Here is a 17,696-nt window from a genome sequence, read left to right on the forward strand (position 1 = left end):
GGTGCACCATCTGTCCGTGGCACTCACGGCGTTTAGTGCAGCAACGACGTGCTGCCATTCACTCGCTTTATTTTACTAATATTTTACTATTTATATACTTTTTCTACTTTTACTGTGACCACCAAATAATGTGGTTTTCCTGGCCTCCACCTCATCCACAACATCTCGATCTCAGTCTCCATGAAATTTAGTGGCACGGTTGCCCGGCTCAACACGTCTCATTCATCCTGACGCGCAGCAGGAACAGGCTGCAAGAAGCCGCTGCACATGCTCAGCAGGCTCATTTATATGCAAATACAGTCATGAACTACTTTGCATTGCCCATTTACAGAGGTGGACAGAGTATTCGACCCCAGTACTTGAGTAAGAGTACAAATACTACTGGTCAAAATTTACTCCGTTACAAGTAAAAGTAGCTCAGTCAAAATATTACTCGAGTAAGAGTAGAAAAGTACTTGCTTTTAAAGGTACTTAAGTATCCAAAAGTATGCTTTTAAATTTACTTTAAGTAATTTTTAATTTTGTCTGTGGTTTGTCTGTGCCCTCGTTTTTTACTCGAACTCAAACATTGAGTTAAGATACGGCCAAGGATTTTGTGAAAGTCCCTGCTCCGAGTCCGGCTCATTATCAGACTCAGACGACTCAGCGGATTGTCTTTCTTCTCCTGACGCAGGCGTAGCCATTGTTGCGGCTCTGTCTTGACAAACGCAGGCTACTTTGGCGGTATCGTTTTGAGGAGGCTTGACGTATTTCCGCTTTACGTACATCCCAGTGGAGAGCGTGCACTGTGATAGGTCTCCTCCTTTGACAAAAACAGTTTGTGTCCAATAGGATTTTAGGGAAGAAGAAAAAAGAGCAGACCTGAAAGTAACGAGTACTTTTCAGCCTTCCTAGAAATTTACTCGAGTAAAAGTAAAAATATTTGTCTTGGAAATGTATCAAGTAAGAGTAATAAGTACCAAAGAAATCTAATACTCAAGTAAAGTACAAATCTTCTGGATATGTACTTAAGTACAGTACTCAAGTAAATTTACTCCGTTACTGTCCACCACTGCCCATTTATGGTATGAAGTGGGCGTGTAGAGGGCGGGATATGAGGCGAATTCACCTGTGCAACCTTCCAGCTGGACTGTGATTTATAAAGCGAACATTGCGTGCAAGTGTGTGTGCACACGGTTTTATAAATCCAGATTTTTTTTTTGACCCGCCATTTTCGGCTTTTGAGTTTACGTGCACTTTAAGTATGAATCCTACACACTCTTTTATAAATGAGGCCCCTGGTCTTCAATTTTGGTCCTCGTGGGCCGGTGTCCTGCACGTTTTAAATGTTTCTGAGCTTTAACACTTACCTGATTCTAATTAATGGTTGACATCAGCACGTCATCAAGGCAAGGTCTGCACAACTCTGATAATGACAGTTGTTTGTATCACAGTGTGCTGAAGCAGCGAAACATCTAAAACGTGCAAGACACCGGCCCATGAGGACCGGAATTGAATACGAGTGCTCTAAAGTATGTTCATTCAAGGCATACTTGCCAAGTATGAACCAACAAGTACACAAGTCCAGACTTTGCATATTTGGAATTGAGAAACGGCCCAGGCTAGCCATTTCCGCAGCTAGCCATTTCCGCAGCTAGCCATTTCCACTAGTCCGTGACAAAATTTAATGTGGTTTAGCTTTAGCACATACAACTTTGCTACAAACAAGCTTACTATGTATATGTCTGACTTCAAATGGATAAAACAAACCAGAACTGATGTAAATAATCAAATTAGTTCAATGTTTACTTTGTGGATTTCAGAAGCAGCAATGTTAAATTCTGAGGTCAGGGAGGTGAGTTTTCTCCAACTTTCTGAGATGGAATTGCGAGTTCAAGGGTTTTCCAGTTGAAACTGTTGACTTTAGAGTACAAATAAATGTTCTTTATATATATATATATATATATATATATATATATATATATATATATATATATATATATATATATATATATATATATATATATATCATACAACCAATCTTGAGTAAAAATCACAAAGTAAAGGACTACAAATAGTAAAGGAGTCAGAAATTAAATCCTCAAAACATTGAATTAGCTGCTAAAATCTCGCACCATAATAACGCTTTATCGTAATCTCTTTAACTCTGGTCTGTCCTTTATTTTGAAAGGTATCATTTCCTGTGAGCTCTGCCTCCATCTGCTTGACGTGGATCTACATGAACGCGGAGATGCCAGAACAGCGTGACGTCACCAGCACTGACATTTTTCATTTTCACTTCGCTTTGCCTTTTTATTGTTCGCCAAGTCAGCAGTCGTGTATTTCCCCAGAAGAACAAAATGGATAGAAAACTCCGAGCAGAGCTCAGTATACTTTTGAATGTTAACCAGAAACGACAGGCATTTTAAAACACTTTCCAGCCCCACTTGTGTGTTGGAATAGTTACTTTACAGTATTGTTAATTTTAATTATATATTTATTTATTAATTACTGCTTTATCCATATTATTCATAGCCTGATCCACTATTAAGATATTATACGGTTCATTTCTGGAGTGTTTAGATTTTGATTATAGGATATGTGAGCCCAAAGGGGGGATGGATATATATATATATATATTTTGTTTTCATTTCTATGCTCCATCTTTAATTACTATTACCTGGTAAAACATTTACACGTAGTTATACACCTCTGCCTGTAATCTCACATGTTTACCTTTATTTTGATACAATATTTATTCAAACACACCCTTATTTCTTTGACATATTGTACTCCTTTAAAAATGGTTGTCATTTCTGAATCTTAAAAATAGGTCTAGTTTCGTAGAGTTTAAAAAATGCATGCATGTGTGTGTGTGTTTTCCTCACTATGAACGATATTCTAATATTTAGACAGTCTAGTCATTAAGAGATATATCAAAAACCTCCTCTGTGAGAAACTGACTTGAATAAGTTCGGATTGTATGACATATTTATGGTACATCAAGTAAATGTTATAATGTCCTTTTATTTGTCACTATTTCACAATTATCTTTATTGCTTGCTGTGTAATTTATGGATGGATTGTATGCATATTTGTTTTAGCCTGTAGAGCAGATGGTCAGTTGAGGTGCTAAATTATTAAATATTAACTTGTCTTGAGAAGATTTTCCAGCATGGGTTTATCTAGGGTTCACATTGCTGTTCTGAAATGCACATTATACTTAAATGTGCACGTAAAACAAAAGCTAATCATAAATGCAATGAATTATTTATGTCAAGCTGTTCTTTTGTGCCATCATACTTTAAATAAACAAAGAACATTGAACTAGTACGTGTATATGAGTGTTAAATGTGTAAAATCACTATGAGTTTGACAGAAGGTGTTCTCAGCGGCTGCACGACACTTGAGTGCGAAGCACGGCATTTGTCATTGGCTGTTACCAAGGCAACGGACAAGAAAGCGGCCGTAAAGTGCATCGGCTCTGTAGCTGTCGTGCTGTCGGCAGCTAACAGTAAACACCGACAATTTAACAAAGAAAGAACTTCAAAACCACGGCGTTTGTGTCATTATTTGGAGGATTATCAGCAGTTGGTCGAAAAATGGCTGAGAAATTTGACAACCTCGAGGAGCATCTGGAGAAATTCATCGAGAACATCCGCCAGCTGGGGATCATCGTGAGCGACTTCCAGCCGAGCAGCCAGGCGGTGCTCAACCAGAAGCTGTGAGTCCCCGCTCTGAGAGAGAAACAGGGAGAAAACCACACACACCCGCCCCGAAACACCGTGTTACAGTGTTCTGTTCCTCTGTCCTCTCAGGAACTTCATGATCTCTGGGCTCCAGGACGTGGAGAAGTGTCGCCAGCAGCTGCACGAGATCAACGTCCCGCTGGAGGTGTTTGAGTGAGTCTGACCCATGATCTATAATATTAACCTCAATTAGTCTGACCCGTCCCTGCACCCTGGAATAAACCCCTGTAGACATGAAGTACCAACACCTGGAATAAACACCTTTTAAAAGACATGTATCAGCACCTGGAATAAACCCCTCTAACCCTGTACTGTCTGTGGGTCAACATGACCTCATTCTCCTTCCTTCTTCCCTTCCTCTTTCCTTCATTCCTTCTTTCCTCATGCTCCTTCCTTCCTTCCTTCCTTCCTTCTTTCCTCATGCTCTTTCCTTCCTTCCTTCCTTCCTTCCTTCCTTCCTTCCTTCCTTCCTTCCTTCCTTCCTTCCTTCCTTCCTTCCTTCCTTCCTTCCTTCCTTCTTTCCTCATGCTCTTTCCTTCCTTCCTTCCTTCCTTCCTTCCTTCCTTCCTTCCTTCCTTCCTTCCTTCCTTCCTTCCTTCCTCTTTCCTTCCTTCATTAATTCCTTCCTTCTTTCCTCATGCTCCTTCCTTCCTTCCTTCCTTCTTTCCTCATGCTCTTTCCTTCCTTCCTTCCTTCCTTCCTCCTGCCCTCTCCTTCCTTCCTTCCTTCCTTCCCTCTCCTTCCTTCCTTCCTTCCTTCCTTCCTTCCTTCCTTCCTCCTGCTCTCTCCTTCCTTCTTCCCTTCCTTCCTTCCTTCCTCGTGCTCTCTCCTTCCTTCTTCCCTTCCTCTTTTCTTCCTCCCTTCCTTCCTTCCTTCCTTCCTTCCTTCCTTCCTTCCTTCCTTCCTTCTTTTCTCCCTTCCTTTTCTCCCATCCTCCCTTCCTTATTTTCTCCCATCCTCCCATCCTTCTTTTCTCCCTTCCTTCCTTCTTTCTTTCCCTCTTTTCCTTCCTTCCTTCCTTCCTTCCTTCCTTCCTTCCTTCCTTCCTTCCTTCCTTCCTTCCTTCCTTCTTTTCTCCCTTCCTTTTCTCCCATCCTCCCTTCCTTATTTTCTCCCATCCTCCCATCCTTATTTTCTCCCTTCCTTCCTTCTTTCTTTCCTTCTTTTCATTCTTCCATCTTTCCTCCCTTTTTCTCTTCCTCCCTTGACCCGAAGAAAGCACAAGGGTTAAAAGACATGTAGTATCAACATGTGTCTTTATTTTTATTGTTTTATTGTTTTATTGTTTATTCGGATCCCCATTAGCTCTTGCCTTGGCAAGAGCTAGTCTTCCTGGGGTCCAGCAAGGACAAACATTCCAAAACATATTACTCTACAATCGTCCTTTAACCAAAAAACAATAATTAGAAATTAAGAAGCTAAAATAAAAATAAAATAATATAAAATAAAAAGCAGTAGAACTCAATACAATTACTTTGTAAAACTAAACCAAAATCACAACATCACATCACAACACTTTGCCTCTGAACAGTTTTGTTCAGCATGTTTTAGTACAGTAGTTCAGTTGCATTAGACTCAAAACCTTGCAAAATAGTACACTACATCAGATGTTCCTTTAGCTTTCTTTTAAAGGTGATTTTTGTTTGTATACTAGTTATGCTGTTAGGCAATGCGTTCCATCCCATTATCGCTCTATAACTAATAGAATTTTTAAAAATATTTGTTCTTGGTTTGAAGGTAACAAGAATACCTCCACTGGCTTGTCTAGTCCTATGAAGGATATTTATTGAAGGATATACGACTTTATAGTGAAAGTCATGCCAAATTCAGTTCTATATTAAACTAATAAAGATATAAAAAGCCATTCCCTGTTGTTGTATTTCCAACAGGGAAGGAAACTTTGACTGTAGAGAGCTGCATGGTGTTTGGTATGGATATACATGAGAAATAACATCAGATCAAAGGATTAGTTGATTAAAAGGAGACATTAGTTGTTGAGGAAATCTCTCAGTGATGTGGAAATTTGTGGAAATAAGTTAGACCAACTTTACCTATTTAGTCAACATCATTTTCAACTTCACTTCCAAACTATTTGAGACGGCATCCTGAATGGAAATAAAAGCAGAATGCATTGAACCCATATTTACTTGGAATAGAAAATGTTTAAAATGAGAAAAGGGCTGCGTCCGAAATTGCATAATTCCACGATAATGAATATGCAAAATAAGTATGCAAGATTTTTTAGTGCGTCTGAAACATTAGAACATACTCAATAGTATGCGCTATCCATACTCATTCTGGAGAAATGTATTAGTGTGGATTGATGGACACTAGCTGAGATGAAACTTCCCACAATGCAATGCAGCAGTGTTTGGTTGCTAAGTGATACGAATATGTCATAAGTATAATATTAAGTATAATAATATTATTATATAATATTATAATATTTGCATACAATAATATTATATCATCTTGTTTCGGCCAGGATAAACGGGAAATAGCGGAGCTGCTACTGCTACTGCTGCTGTTACCATGGTAACAGCTGCTACTGCTGCTGTGACAGGTCACTTCCTCCCAACGGCAGGAAGTGCCGTGTGCGCTCTGAATAGTACGTCCGAATTAATGCATACTACTGATATTTACTCAAAAGTGTGCCGAATTTAAGTATACTTTTTAGTATATACTGTTTAGTATGGCATTTCGGACGCACCGAAGGTCTCATTTTAAAATGAGAAAACGTCTCATTTTAAGAAAACGAAAGTAATTTTAACTTGATGGAATCAACACATCTCAAAAAAGTTGAGACAAAGTGACGGTTACCACTGTCCCCCTCCTCTCATAACAACAGGCCACATATGTTTGGTAACCGTGGAGACCAGAGGGCTTCTGCATGAAGCTAGAATGATGACATCCAGGATGTCTGAGAAGAGGCCGAGTTTAGCCCATCTTAGTCCACTGCACAAACACGAAGCCAGGAGCCATTGTTAATCATGATACGTTTAGTTTCATAGTTTTCTTAAGCAGATCATGAGGTTGGTCTCAGATTTACTGATTCATAAATGAAGAGGGCACATATTGCCTATTTTTTATTACGTAAGTAACAATTTAAAAACAAGTTAAAAAAAAAAAAAAGTTAAAAACAAATATGTTTCAAAGGCAATAGCCACCAGTATAATTTGAGAGTCCTATATGCTTTATAAACCACACTTGAGGTTTAATATTTACTGGGTGATATAAAACCAAAAGTTTCATATCACCATAAGTACCTCGATATTGAAGTTCATTTTCATTGTTTTTAATTATATAAATTGGAATTTGTTTATGTGTTTGGTATGGAGAAATGTAACCTGGAAATTCAAAAATGCTATATATTGCCAATTTATTTATATCTACAACTAAGAATCTTTGCTTTAAAAGCTATATTTAATATTGCTGTAAGAAGTCTGAAATGTAAACTGTATTTGACATTGAAAATCTACCTTAAACCCTCAAGTATAGTTATCATTTCGATAGTAATTGTTTTTTGTTATAAGTTCCTTGTTATAGCCTTGGATATTTTTGTACTATCTTGTGTATGCGCTAGATAGATAAAATTTGATAACAATAAAAAAGTCTGCCCAAGTAATGGGTACATCTGAGGATGTACCCAGGATCTACTTTACATAAAGGTAGTTGTAAGGAAGCGGTAAAGGGTCCTACTAAAATGACAGCTTCATCCACAAAATCATTCACAAATGGACATGCTTTTGTGAAAGCAACACATGACACGAGTGGTATTTTATATGGCTTAGACTATCCCCACGTCACAGAGGTTATTATAATCATATTTATTCAGCTATTTCTAATCATCTCAGAAACTGCAATGATATTGGAGAAATTATGTAGTCTATTGATCAAATATTTTTCAGAAAAATGATAACTTTTATACTTGCAGCCCACTGGACTCAATGATTATCATTAGTTTCCCAAATAACAGTTTGTAAAGGTTTAATGCAGGTTAATGATAATTAGGTAACTTTATTATTAACTGTTGACCAGGATAAATCTCCATGGTAACGTATCCGCCTCTGCTTTCATGCAGCGTATTCAAGGTTAAGTTTAGCCATGATAAGTGACGTATTCCAGCTTTGAGCTGAGCTCTGATAACGAGCCAAACGACTCCTCTCCACCTAGTCCAGAGCATGTGGCATGCATGGGTCCCGAAAAAAATGTCCAACCTTGTTACGTTTGACAACAGGACAGTTATTCACTTTACCTCAATCAAATTGAAATGAACTTTGTCCCAGAGAATGTATTTAGTTTAGTTTATTTAGGATCCCCATTAGCTGTTACACTTGGCAACAGCTATTCTTCCTGGGGTCCTCAAAATATCATACAAAATACATACAAAAACATTGAATTAAAAATAAAAATACAAATATTGCAAGAGAGAACAATTCATTACAGCATAAAAAAAGTTAAAAGTTAAATTACAATATTTTCATTGTGTATAAGAAAGTCCTTCAGTCGTTTCTTAAACTGCCTTTTATCGTTAATTTCTGTAATACATGCTGGCAAAGAGTTCCAGAAAGTCATTGCCCTGTACATGACTGTGTTCCTCATTGCCTCAGTTCTCGGCTTAGGCATTGTGAACCGACCCATTGCAACATGTCTAGTGTTATGTCTGTGTCTATCACTAGTGTAATTAATATTTCTGTATAAGCATTCTGGCTTTTTATTTGAACAAATGTTCCTAAAAAATCCAGCCAAACTAGAAGCTAATCTCTGCTCCACAAACAGCCATGACAGCTTCCGGCGATTTAACAGTGTATTAGATCTAGTAGTGGATTTAAGAGCAAGGCGAGCTGCTTTATTCTGGACTATTTGCAATTTACGCAAGTCCTTTTTAGCTGCACTGGACCACACAGCTGGACAGTAGTCAAGGTGGGATATCACTAGTGCCTGTATGACCTGGACAGCTGATGCTGGAGTTAAAAATTCAGCACATCTCCTAATCATCGATAATCCCCCTCCCATTTTCTTAGTTATGTTTTCAATATGAGTGGACCATGTTAATTGACTGTCTAGTGTGACCCCAAGTAATTTTGTTTCATCTACCTGCTCAATTTCCACATCTCTCAGATGCAGACACAGTTTGGGCTTAGACTTGAGCATATGCTGTGATCCAAATACAATAGATTTGGTCTTTGAGATGTTCAGGACCATCCTATTATTCACCACCCACTCTGATATATATTGTAGTTCCTTGTTGAGAGCTACAGACAGATCTTCAACATTAGTAGCAGACATATACAGAGTAGTATCATCAGAATACATGGCTATATTGGCCCTGTCTAGGACCAATGGCATATCATTTGTGAATATGGTGAACAGCAAAGGCCCCAGGCAGCTTCCTTGTGGGATTCCAGTGTAAATATATTTGGTATCTGAGAGACTCCCATTGTAGTATACTCTCTGTGAAAAGTAGCTTTTTATCCACTTCAATGCAGGTAAGGTAAAACCATAACACAAGAGTTTTTCAAGCAGAAGATTATAATCAATAATGTCAAATGCGGCAGAAAAATCTAGCAATACAGACCCCACAATTCTCTTAGAATCAACATTCATTAGACAGTCATGTATTAGCACAGAGAAGCCTACAGCATATCTGGAGGTTTTCACACGCTCTTCTTTGCATGACAGAGCTTTAACCTGCTGATGAGGATTTCACAGCCAGCTTTGTTCTTAGAAGGTGTTTTTATTTGGAAATGATCCAGAGTTCCTGAAAATTAATGAGATTTGTAAATCCTTGTTCTTATTTTTAACTCCTTTTGGAGGTGGATTTGTAAAATGCTGTGTTTGTGCTTCATCACATGGTTTTCTGTTGTGAAATCTTGCATCTTGAAGGTACATTGACCAAGGGCGAAACCCTCAGCTGTACACCAAGGAATGTCTGGAGAGAGCCCTGGCGAGGAACGAGCAGGTCAAAGGGAAGATAGACACCATGACGGTGAGAGATAAAGCCAGGGACGCTGAGATTCCCCAGCAGTGACGGTGGAATATCTAACACAGCTGTGAACTTGCTTAGTGCATGAAACATATTTACAATTCCTGAAAGCTTAAAACACCTATGTCGCCCCATTTTAAACTGGGCCTTTTGCCCTGCTGATGGATAGATTTTCCTGTTTTTTCCTGATTTAATCTTGTATTCCGTCATGTCAATATTATTATCCTTACACTTGATGAGACAAATAGACCCAAGTATGATTTGTTTTGGGTGTACAGTACACACCATTTTAATTGTATTCTGTATAAAAGAAAAAAAAGTTGTTAAATATCAAACCAACCTCTTTTGTCTTTTCTTTTCTAATGCAGAAATTCAAGAGCCTTTTAATTTCTGAGCTCGGCAAAGTTTTTCCGGAGGAGATGTCCAAGTATAAAGCCATACACGGAGAAGACGTGCCCTCCTAGTGACTGCTGCACAGCGGAGTCCAGGCCTTCAACCCGTGACGCCCCAAATGAAAGCCTGAGAGGACTTTGAGCTGGCGGGATGCTCTGTGGTTGCCAGCAGCATGAAATAATGACTGATTATTATTCCTCTTAAACGGTGTCACGCTGGTGCTGATCGCTATCCTGAGGGAGAGGGTTTCATTTCTGCTCAGCAGCCTGACTCAGCCAGGCATCACCTTCCTTTTTTACTGGAACTAATTTAAAGGAGAGATGTTTGATTTTATGCTCTGGGTTGTTGCTTGTTGTCTTTTTTTTTTTTTTTTTTTTTCTTTTTAATGTCTTTGTTGATGCACGGAGACTTAAATTAGTGGCGTTCTGCCAGCTCCACAGACAAAACAAAGCTGCAAGGCTCCCGTGTGACCCCTTCATCAAGGACTTGGGTATCTGTTAGTTATATTTGTATTCTCGGTTTAAGCATTCTTCCTTATCAAAGGAGAAGTCACATTTGTACCACACGAAGATTGTAATATTCTGTGTCACGCTCAGGTTCCTAATTACGATTGAACGCTTGGTCAGAAATGAGTGCAGTCTTCATTTGTAACTTGTTTGTAAATAAATCATACTTTTTGAGGTTATTTTGTTTTGTCCAAACAGTTGTTTTTTTTAAACAGCTTATTTCAGTAAGATGACACCAAACCACATCATCCATGTGTTGCCAAATTATAGTGAAATACTGAAGTTTATTACGTTAAACCCACTTGTCTATCCAACATATTGATATTGAGATATTTTCAACTAAATCTTTTGAATCATTGCATTTCCCTTTGTTGAACGAATGAAACGCCAGTCACTGTGTCAGTGAGACGGCAGCGTAAACCATGAACTGCACAGACCTGATTACGCGTCTCTGACGTCTTCAGGATCGAGCAGCTTAATGTGTCAGATCAAGTGCATATCGCTTAGAAACTAAAGCCTCCCGTGGAAAAGTGCCACACTCTGACATGCTCTGCAGACTGACAGGACTGCATCGTCACGCAGGTCACAGGCTGACAGCAGCCCCCCCCCACCCCCCCACCCCCAGCTGGGGCTTAACCACATCATCACCCCCCCTGACCCTCTGAGACAAAAGGAAAGAAATAAGCTCCGGTACTGGTTTGAGACGTGTGGTGTGAAGTCATTCAGACAGCCGTTTCCTTTCGCCACCAGCCTTCACTAATCGTTTCCCAACGCTTGTGTCCCTTAGTCAACTGTTATTTAGTGGGGGAGGGGGAGGGGGGTCACAACAACAACAGAGGCTCAACTGTAAATCAAGAATTTTGTCTGTGTTTCGATTTTTCAGCCATTTAAATGTCACGGTTCAATTAATCAATTATTTAAAGTAGATATGTTGATCCAGGCGTCACACATGAACAGGACTCCTTTGCTTGCTCAGGTTCTTCCTCTGGTTCTTCCAGAGTTTCCTCTGGTTCTTCCTCTGGTTCTTCCTCTGGTTCTTTCTCTGGTTCTTCCTCTGGTTCTTCTTCTGCTCCTTCCTCTGGTTCTTCCTCTGGTTCTTTCTCTGGTTCTTCCTCTGGTTCTTCTTCTGCTCCTTCCTCTGGTTCATCCTCTGGTTCTTCTTTTGCTCCTTCCTCTGGTTCTTCCTCTGGTTCTTTTCCTGGTTCTTCCTCGGGTTCTTCCTCTGGTTCTTCTAGTGCAGGGATATTCAATTGGCGGCCCGCCAGGAGCTTTTATGTGGCCCCTGTTTGTTTGTTGAATTTTTTTTTTTTTTTTTTTATAATAGTGATGCACCGAATGTTCGGCCTAAAATAGCAAAAAAAAACACTTTCGGTGTTGGGTGGAATAAGTGGGGAAAAAACCGAACAGTTAATAACAGCTGGAGTGAGGGAGCAGTGTTAAACGCAGCAAACCTGTCAGCGTGTCAAATAAGGAAATCTTCGTGGAAAGTGGTGCTTTGTCATTATGGCGTGTTTTATTAAAAGTAGGTCAATATCAATTTCATTAAGTTTGCACAATGCATGGTTTCAAAATGAACTTGCATTCAGAATAATATTTCTTTATCTGAATATTATATTTAACATTCACAATTACTAAATCTGGAGACAATTAATACATAATTAATATGTAAACTAGATATATTCAAATGTATAATACAAATGTATTATATTTACATAAGTCTTCGTCTTTGATTGCAAAATACATTTTGAAAACCCCCACATTTTCAAATTGTGCGGCCCTCTCCATACAGTCCTTTTGCAGATGTGGCCCCCGGCCGAATCTAGTTGAATACCCCTGTTCTAGTGTTTCCTCTGGTTCTTCTCCTGGTTGTTCTTCTGGTTCTTCGTCTGCCTGCACCATCCTGTTCTGGTGCCGAGGACTTTGAGGATGTGATGAATCATTTCAGTCGTTATTTTGTAACTGAAAAAGCTCTTGCGACAGTCGGAGGATATGTTAAACAAGAAAGGCCAGTCGGAGTACAACTTAACATGTTCTCAAGTTGCGACATGTATTTAAAAATCTTACACACATAATGTTACACAGTCTTAAATGCATTTTTCTATCTTAACAAGATAAGGAAATTATTTTGCATATTTATTTCCTTCCCCGCCCCAAAACATGTCTCAAAATCTGCAGCAGTAGAGTCTTATCTTGAGTCCAGTACCTGTACGCTCTTCTTCTTCCTCTCTCTGCCACGCTTTTGTAAAAACGTGCAGAAACAAATTCATGACGCTTCTGCCAACACAGAAATATAAAACCCTTTTGTCAATAATTTGATCCTTTAACAACGATACATACAGCCGTCAAGCATCCTTGACCTTCAACACATATTTGTATCTCACAAACATTCATTCCTAGCTCCTTTTATTCTTGGGCCAGCTTTATCTGTGTAGATGTAGATGAGTAACATCCTCACTTCAGCGAGTCGTGGCACGCAGCACTCAAGGGCACCTTCTCCATCAATAACAGGCCATCCAGAGTATTAATGTATTAAATTGAAAAGCGTTTTGTCCAGGTTGCCTCCGTGTGCGTGTACCATGACATTTCTTTCTCGGAGGGACACCGAGGTGCACGGCGGTGCGTCATGATGCTTGACTAACCAGAAAAAGCCGAAGAGGAGGAGGCAGAGGGTGTCACACTGTAAAGATGTCTCTGTATGAAGTCCCGAGATGAGCTGGATGACTCACCCGAGGAGTCCTCCTCCTCTCCTCTTCTCCTCCTCTCCTCCTCTCCTCCTCTTCCTCGCAGCCAGGTCTCACCTTCATCTGCGGCCGTCCATCCTTCTTTTTCAATGACGGACCCCTTTTCTCTTCCAGCTCGATTACAAAGAAGCGGTGAGGATGTGAGTGCTGTTGACTGAATGATTCCCCCCCCCCACATTATTACTTTTCATTCTCGCTGGGTTCATGGCTACATTAATGGAGGAGTTCATATAACTCGCTGGATGAGGTATTTACTGTAATTGTCAGACCCTTTGACATGTCCTTTTATCTTGCTGGAAGAACCCACACTCTTTCAATTTAACGAGGCACACACCAATTTGCTTTTCACAGGCAAATGCATCGCTGCACTGCGCTGGTGACTTTGTCCCGCAGGTTTCACGTTGCAAGAAGGTATCGGCTGACCAGGCGCTTAGCGGGCTGTAAATAGTTAATTACATTCCCTGAAAACATGAAAATGGGTCAAAGTCAGGCATCTTAACAATTACCCGCAATTAGTGATCATCACAAGACAAATGAGCAGAAATCCAACTCTGCTTCCAGCTGTTGTTTCTGATTTGTTGGAATGTTCCCCACTTAAGGTCGACGTTATTTCAGTGCTATTTTTGTAGGTGTGAAATTCATTTATGCGATGAGTCGCTGGTGTTACCCACTGCTCTATGAGCCACGCGGTTTTGAAGTTTTATTAGAAATATATTTCAGAAACATTTGAAAATGCTCACAGCTTAGGAATCACGCCTCAAAATACGCGTTGCTTTGTTTGTTGGAATAAAGATTATTATGGGTGTAGGATCAGAACTTCATCAAAGCAGAACAACAGTCTCATAACTGTTTTCACTCTGCGGCTTGACATATAAACTTAATAAGCTGCTTCTCAGTCACAAATACAGGCCTGTTTTGGTGTTTGCCAAAATAAAATGAAAAATATGTAAGTGAGGGATTTATTGGCTGTGTTAGTACGGGAGGTGAGCACAGAGAGAGAGAGAGAAATCCACACTAATCGTTTACCCATCAGCTCCACCTTTGACAATATATCTGTGTCTCTCCTTTCTCTGTTCTTCATTCTCTCTGTCTGTTTTCTCTTTTCCTGCTCTGCCCAGCTGTCCTCCAGCAGGAGGTCCCCCCTTATGATCCAGGTCCTGGTCCAGGTTTCTTCCCTCCTAAAGGGAAGTTTTTCTCACCACTTGTTTGGCTTAAGGTTTTTCTCCCACTAGGGGAGTTTATACCTGCCTGTGTTTATGTTATGTTTATGTAATAATTGCGTGGGGGTCATGTTCTGGGTCTCTGGAAAGATCCTCGAGACAACTTGTATTGTAATAGACGCTATATAAATAAACTTGAATTGAACTGATAAACCTGAATATTCATGTAATCAAACCGATTCCCATGATGCACCAGGAGGCAGCAGGTGGTTTGCTTGGTTAGATGTCCAAACTTGGTGAGAGGCGGATCATCCAAACACTTGGAAGTTCTTGTATTCTGCCGTTTTAGCTTGTTCTCTGCTAAGTGAATTGTCCAGTTCCCTGAACTTGGAAAAAAACCCACTTATTGCCAAAATGTATGACCAAACATTTCTTTGATTGGACCTAGGATGAGACTACTTTAACTGAAGGCAAGGTGAGTGGAGCAGGTCCTGGATTTTTACAAATACATAATAACTGATAAAGTCTAAAAACAATAGCCTGGCTAGTCATCCTAATTCTTTCCATCTTCTCTACTTCCTTCTGGATTTGACTTCAGTTTCCAGGAGACCAACAGGTGAAGGAGAAACTCCCTCTAGATGATCATAGATAGGCTTACGACCAAGGAAACAAAGCATGTGACGTAGGCAGAGCTTCAACCAGGCTGGTACCAACAAAAGACGTACAAAAATGATGCAGAACGCATCCACTGACTTTGAATGACTTTGCAATAACAATACAATTATGCAATAAAAATAGTGATCTATTGCAATTCTGCAGCTATCTTAGTTGTTTTGAGATGAGAAATATATGCGTGAGTTTTAATAAATGATGTGAAGCATTGCTGTGCCACATCGTTTGCAGAGTGCACAACATTTTTTCCCCTTTTGAAAAAAAAAAATCATCCTTGTAAGTGAGGAAGTGTAGAGGCAGCTTAAATCCTCCCGTGCCCTTGGGTTGCTGCAGGAAATACAAAGATGGGGCTGCTGCCTTTGGTGCTTTTCGGGTAATGTCTTTCTGATGCTAATGCGCAGGGCCTCCGCCTGACTGCTGCGGCTGACACGGCTTACATGGCCGCCGATGGCTCCCGCTCCTCTCTCAAGTATTTTGTCTGCCGCCTGTTTCGACTCGGCTTAACGGCAGTCATTCACCTCCTCAATGAGGGTCAGGAGGCGGAACCCCCCTTTTACTTCTGTCGCCTGGTCGCCATGGAAACACCACTCCCGTTCCCGTCACTCAGCCCTTGTCTCTCCTTCTTGGACAATGCCCTTCGCTGTGAATGTGTGTGCGCTCATGTGCCATATGGTAAATGTTGAAAGTATGCATGCGAGCCGGGGTAATGGGGTCGATCTCATCACAGCTGGGACGTGTTAATGATTCTCCAGCCCTCCGAGGCCGCGGCAGGAAACGCACAGGACATCACAGCGAGGACAACACTCCTACGCGCTGCCGTCCATAAGCTGCTTCCACAGCCGCACAAATACAGGTGGCCTCTGTGCCACGAGGGAGTGGAATGAAAGTTTTGCAGCAGAGGCTGGCGCAGCATCACGAACAGCACACAGAGACCCGGCGAGGAGCACGACTATCAAACATCTGAGCCCACTCAGGGAGTCTGCACGCATGCCTGTGTGTGTTTGTGTTCACGTGGTTTATAATTGGATGATAAAGACACCAAATGAAAACTATAAATAAGCCTAATGATCTCTGCTGCAGGATGCAGCTCACTTCCACCAGCAGCAGCAACTGAGAAAAAAAGAGCCCAGATGGCAGGTAGTAGATGAAAAACATTATCTGCATCAGTGCTTTGTGACCCAACTGTTGGCATGTGTGCTTCACCCCCGCCCCCACCACCTCCCCCTTTTTTTGGATTGCTGTTTTCATCTGTGGCCAGGACGATTGCTGACAAGCTGCACGAGTGGGAGTGAATGAGGCTGGAAGAGCAACAAAAAGAAGAGGGGGGTTAGCACAGAGAGGGTTTTTAACATTTCCCTCTGGTTTCATTATCTGGGACAGTCCTACTCTACTTAAACGTTAACAATAAAAAGTCCACGTGCTCAATATAAGTGCGTGTCCTTTTCCCCGTGAGTGCTAATGGCACAAGACAGCAGCAACAGCACTGGGTGGAGGTGGGGGGGCAACGATCCCCATGTGATGCTTAGACCAGGTTCATCAAACTTTGAGAAGATGAAATCAAACCTGTTCATCACCTGCTGACAGCGCCGCGGTTGGGGGTCACTGTACACTCGTCTGATGCATGTGTGTGATGCATGTGTGTGATCAGAGATGCTGAGATCTTCTGCAAACAAAGCATGTGAACACATTCACGAGAGATTCTCACATTGTTTTTTTTGTTTTTTTGTTACAGCCGTTGCAATGTTGGCGATAGCCAGAGGATGTTTTGGCCTGAGGCTGTGAATTCCTGGGATATGGAAGCGAGCGGTGGAGCCAATGTTTGCTCTTGAGGTTTCTTTGTCCGTCGCAAACTGAATGTCTTGTGACTGAGAAATATATGCAATTTAAACACTTATGTAAAACCAGCCTGAACTCACAGGAAAACATGTAATAGCAGTATTTGTCAACAAAGATTGCAGTTTCACAGTAAAAGCTAACGAGCTGCACAAAGTACAATGGTTTCCTTAATAATTTCCCTACAGACACCAAACCTTTGTACCCTGTGCCATCACATCCACGTTCCCCATCTCCCACCTGTCTCACAACGTTGATTAGATTTAATAACTGCAACAGGGTGGGCGGTTTTATTCTGCAGACTTTCACGAGAGGTGATGTGGGACCCAACATGCACAATGTTTTACAAAGTCTGTCTGATCCATAGGTCTCAATTCCTGTCATGCCATGTGACAGGACAGAAAACAAACGAGGGTTATGGTATCAAAATATGAATTACAACCAAGGATTGTGAGTGTGACACCACTATAGTTTTTGGGCCGGTCCTTGGTCTGAATTTAGTTCAATTTATCTGATCTCATCTAATTGAATTCAATTCGTCGTACCAACTCACAACTAATGTATTCTGAACCCACTTTACACAGAAAACAAGTTACACTCCAAATACAGTCCAATGTGTGCCGTCATTCATGTCCAACTCATTGGCGTTATGTTAATCCAGTTAATTCAAATAGAGA

General features: G+C 40.7%; 1 protein-coding gene across 1 annotated transcript; it reads left to right on the forward strand.

The window, feature by feature from the left end:
- Positions 1 to 3,442: 3,442 nt before the first annotated feature.
- Positions 3,443 to 10,792, forward strand: med10 (mediator complex subunit 10). Its single transcript, XM_061741949.1, has 4 exons — positions 3,443 to 3,703; positions 3,798 to 3,881; positions 9,615 to 9,717; positions 10,083 to 10,792. Exons 1-4 carry the CDS (start codon positions 3,582 to 3,584, stop codon positions 10,176 to 10,178), a joined length of 405 nt encoding a protein of 134 aa, XP_061597933.1. The 5' UTR covers positions 3,443 to 3,581; the 3' UTR covers positions 10,179 to 10,792.
- The last annotated feature ends 6,904 nt before the right edge of the window (positions 10,793 to 17,696 follow it).

The sequence above is a fragment of the Cololabis saira genome, chromosome 15 (genome assembly GCF_033807715.1).
Source record: "Cololabis saira isolate AMF1-May2022 chromosome 15, fColSai1.1, whole genome shotgun sequence".
Taxonomy (NCBI): Eukaryota; Metazoa; Chordata; class Actinopteri; order Beloniformes; family Belonidae; genus Cololabis; species Cololabis saira.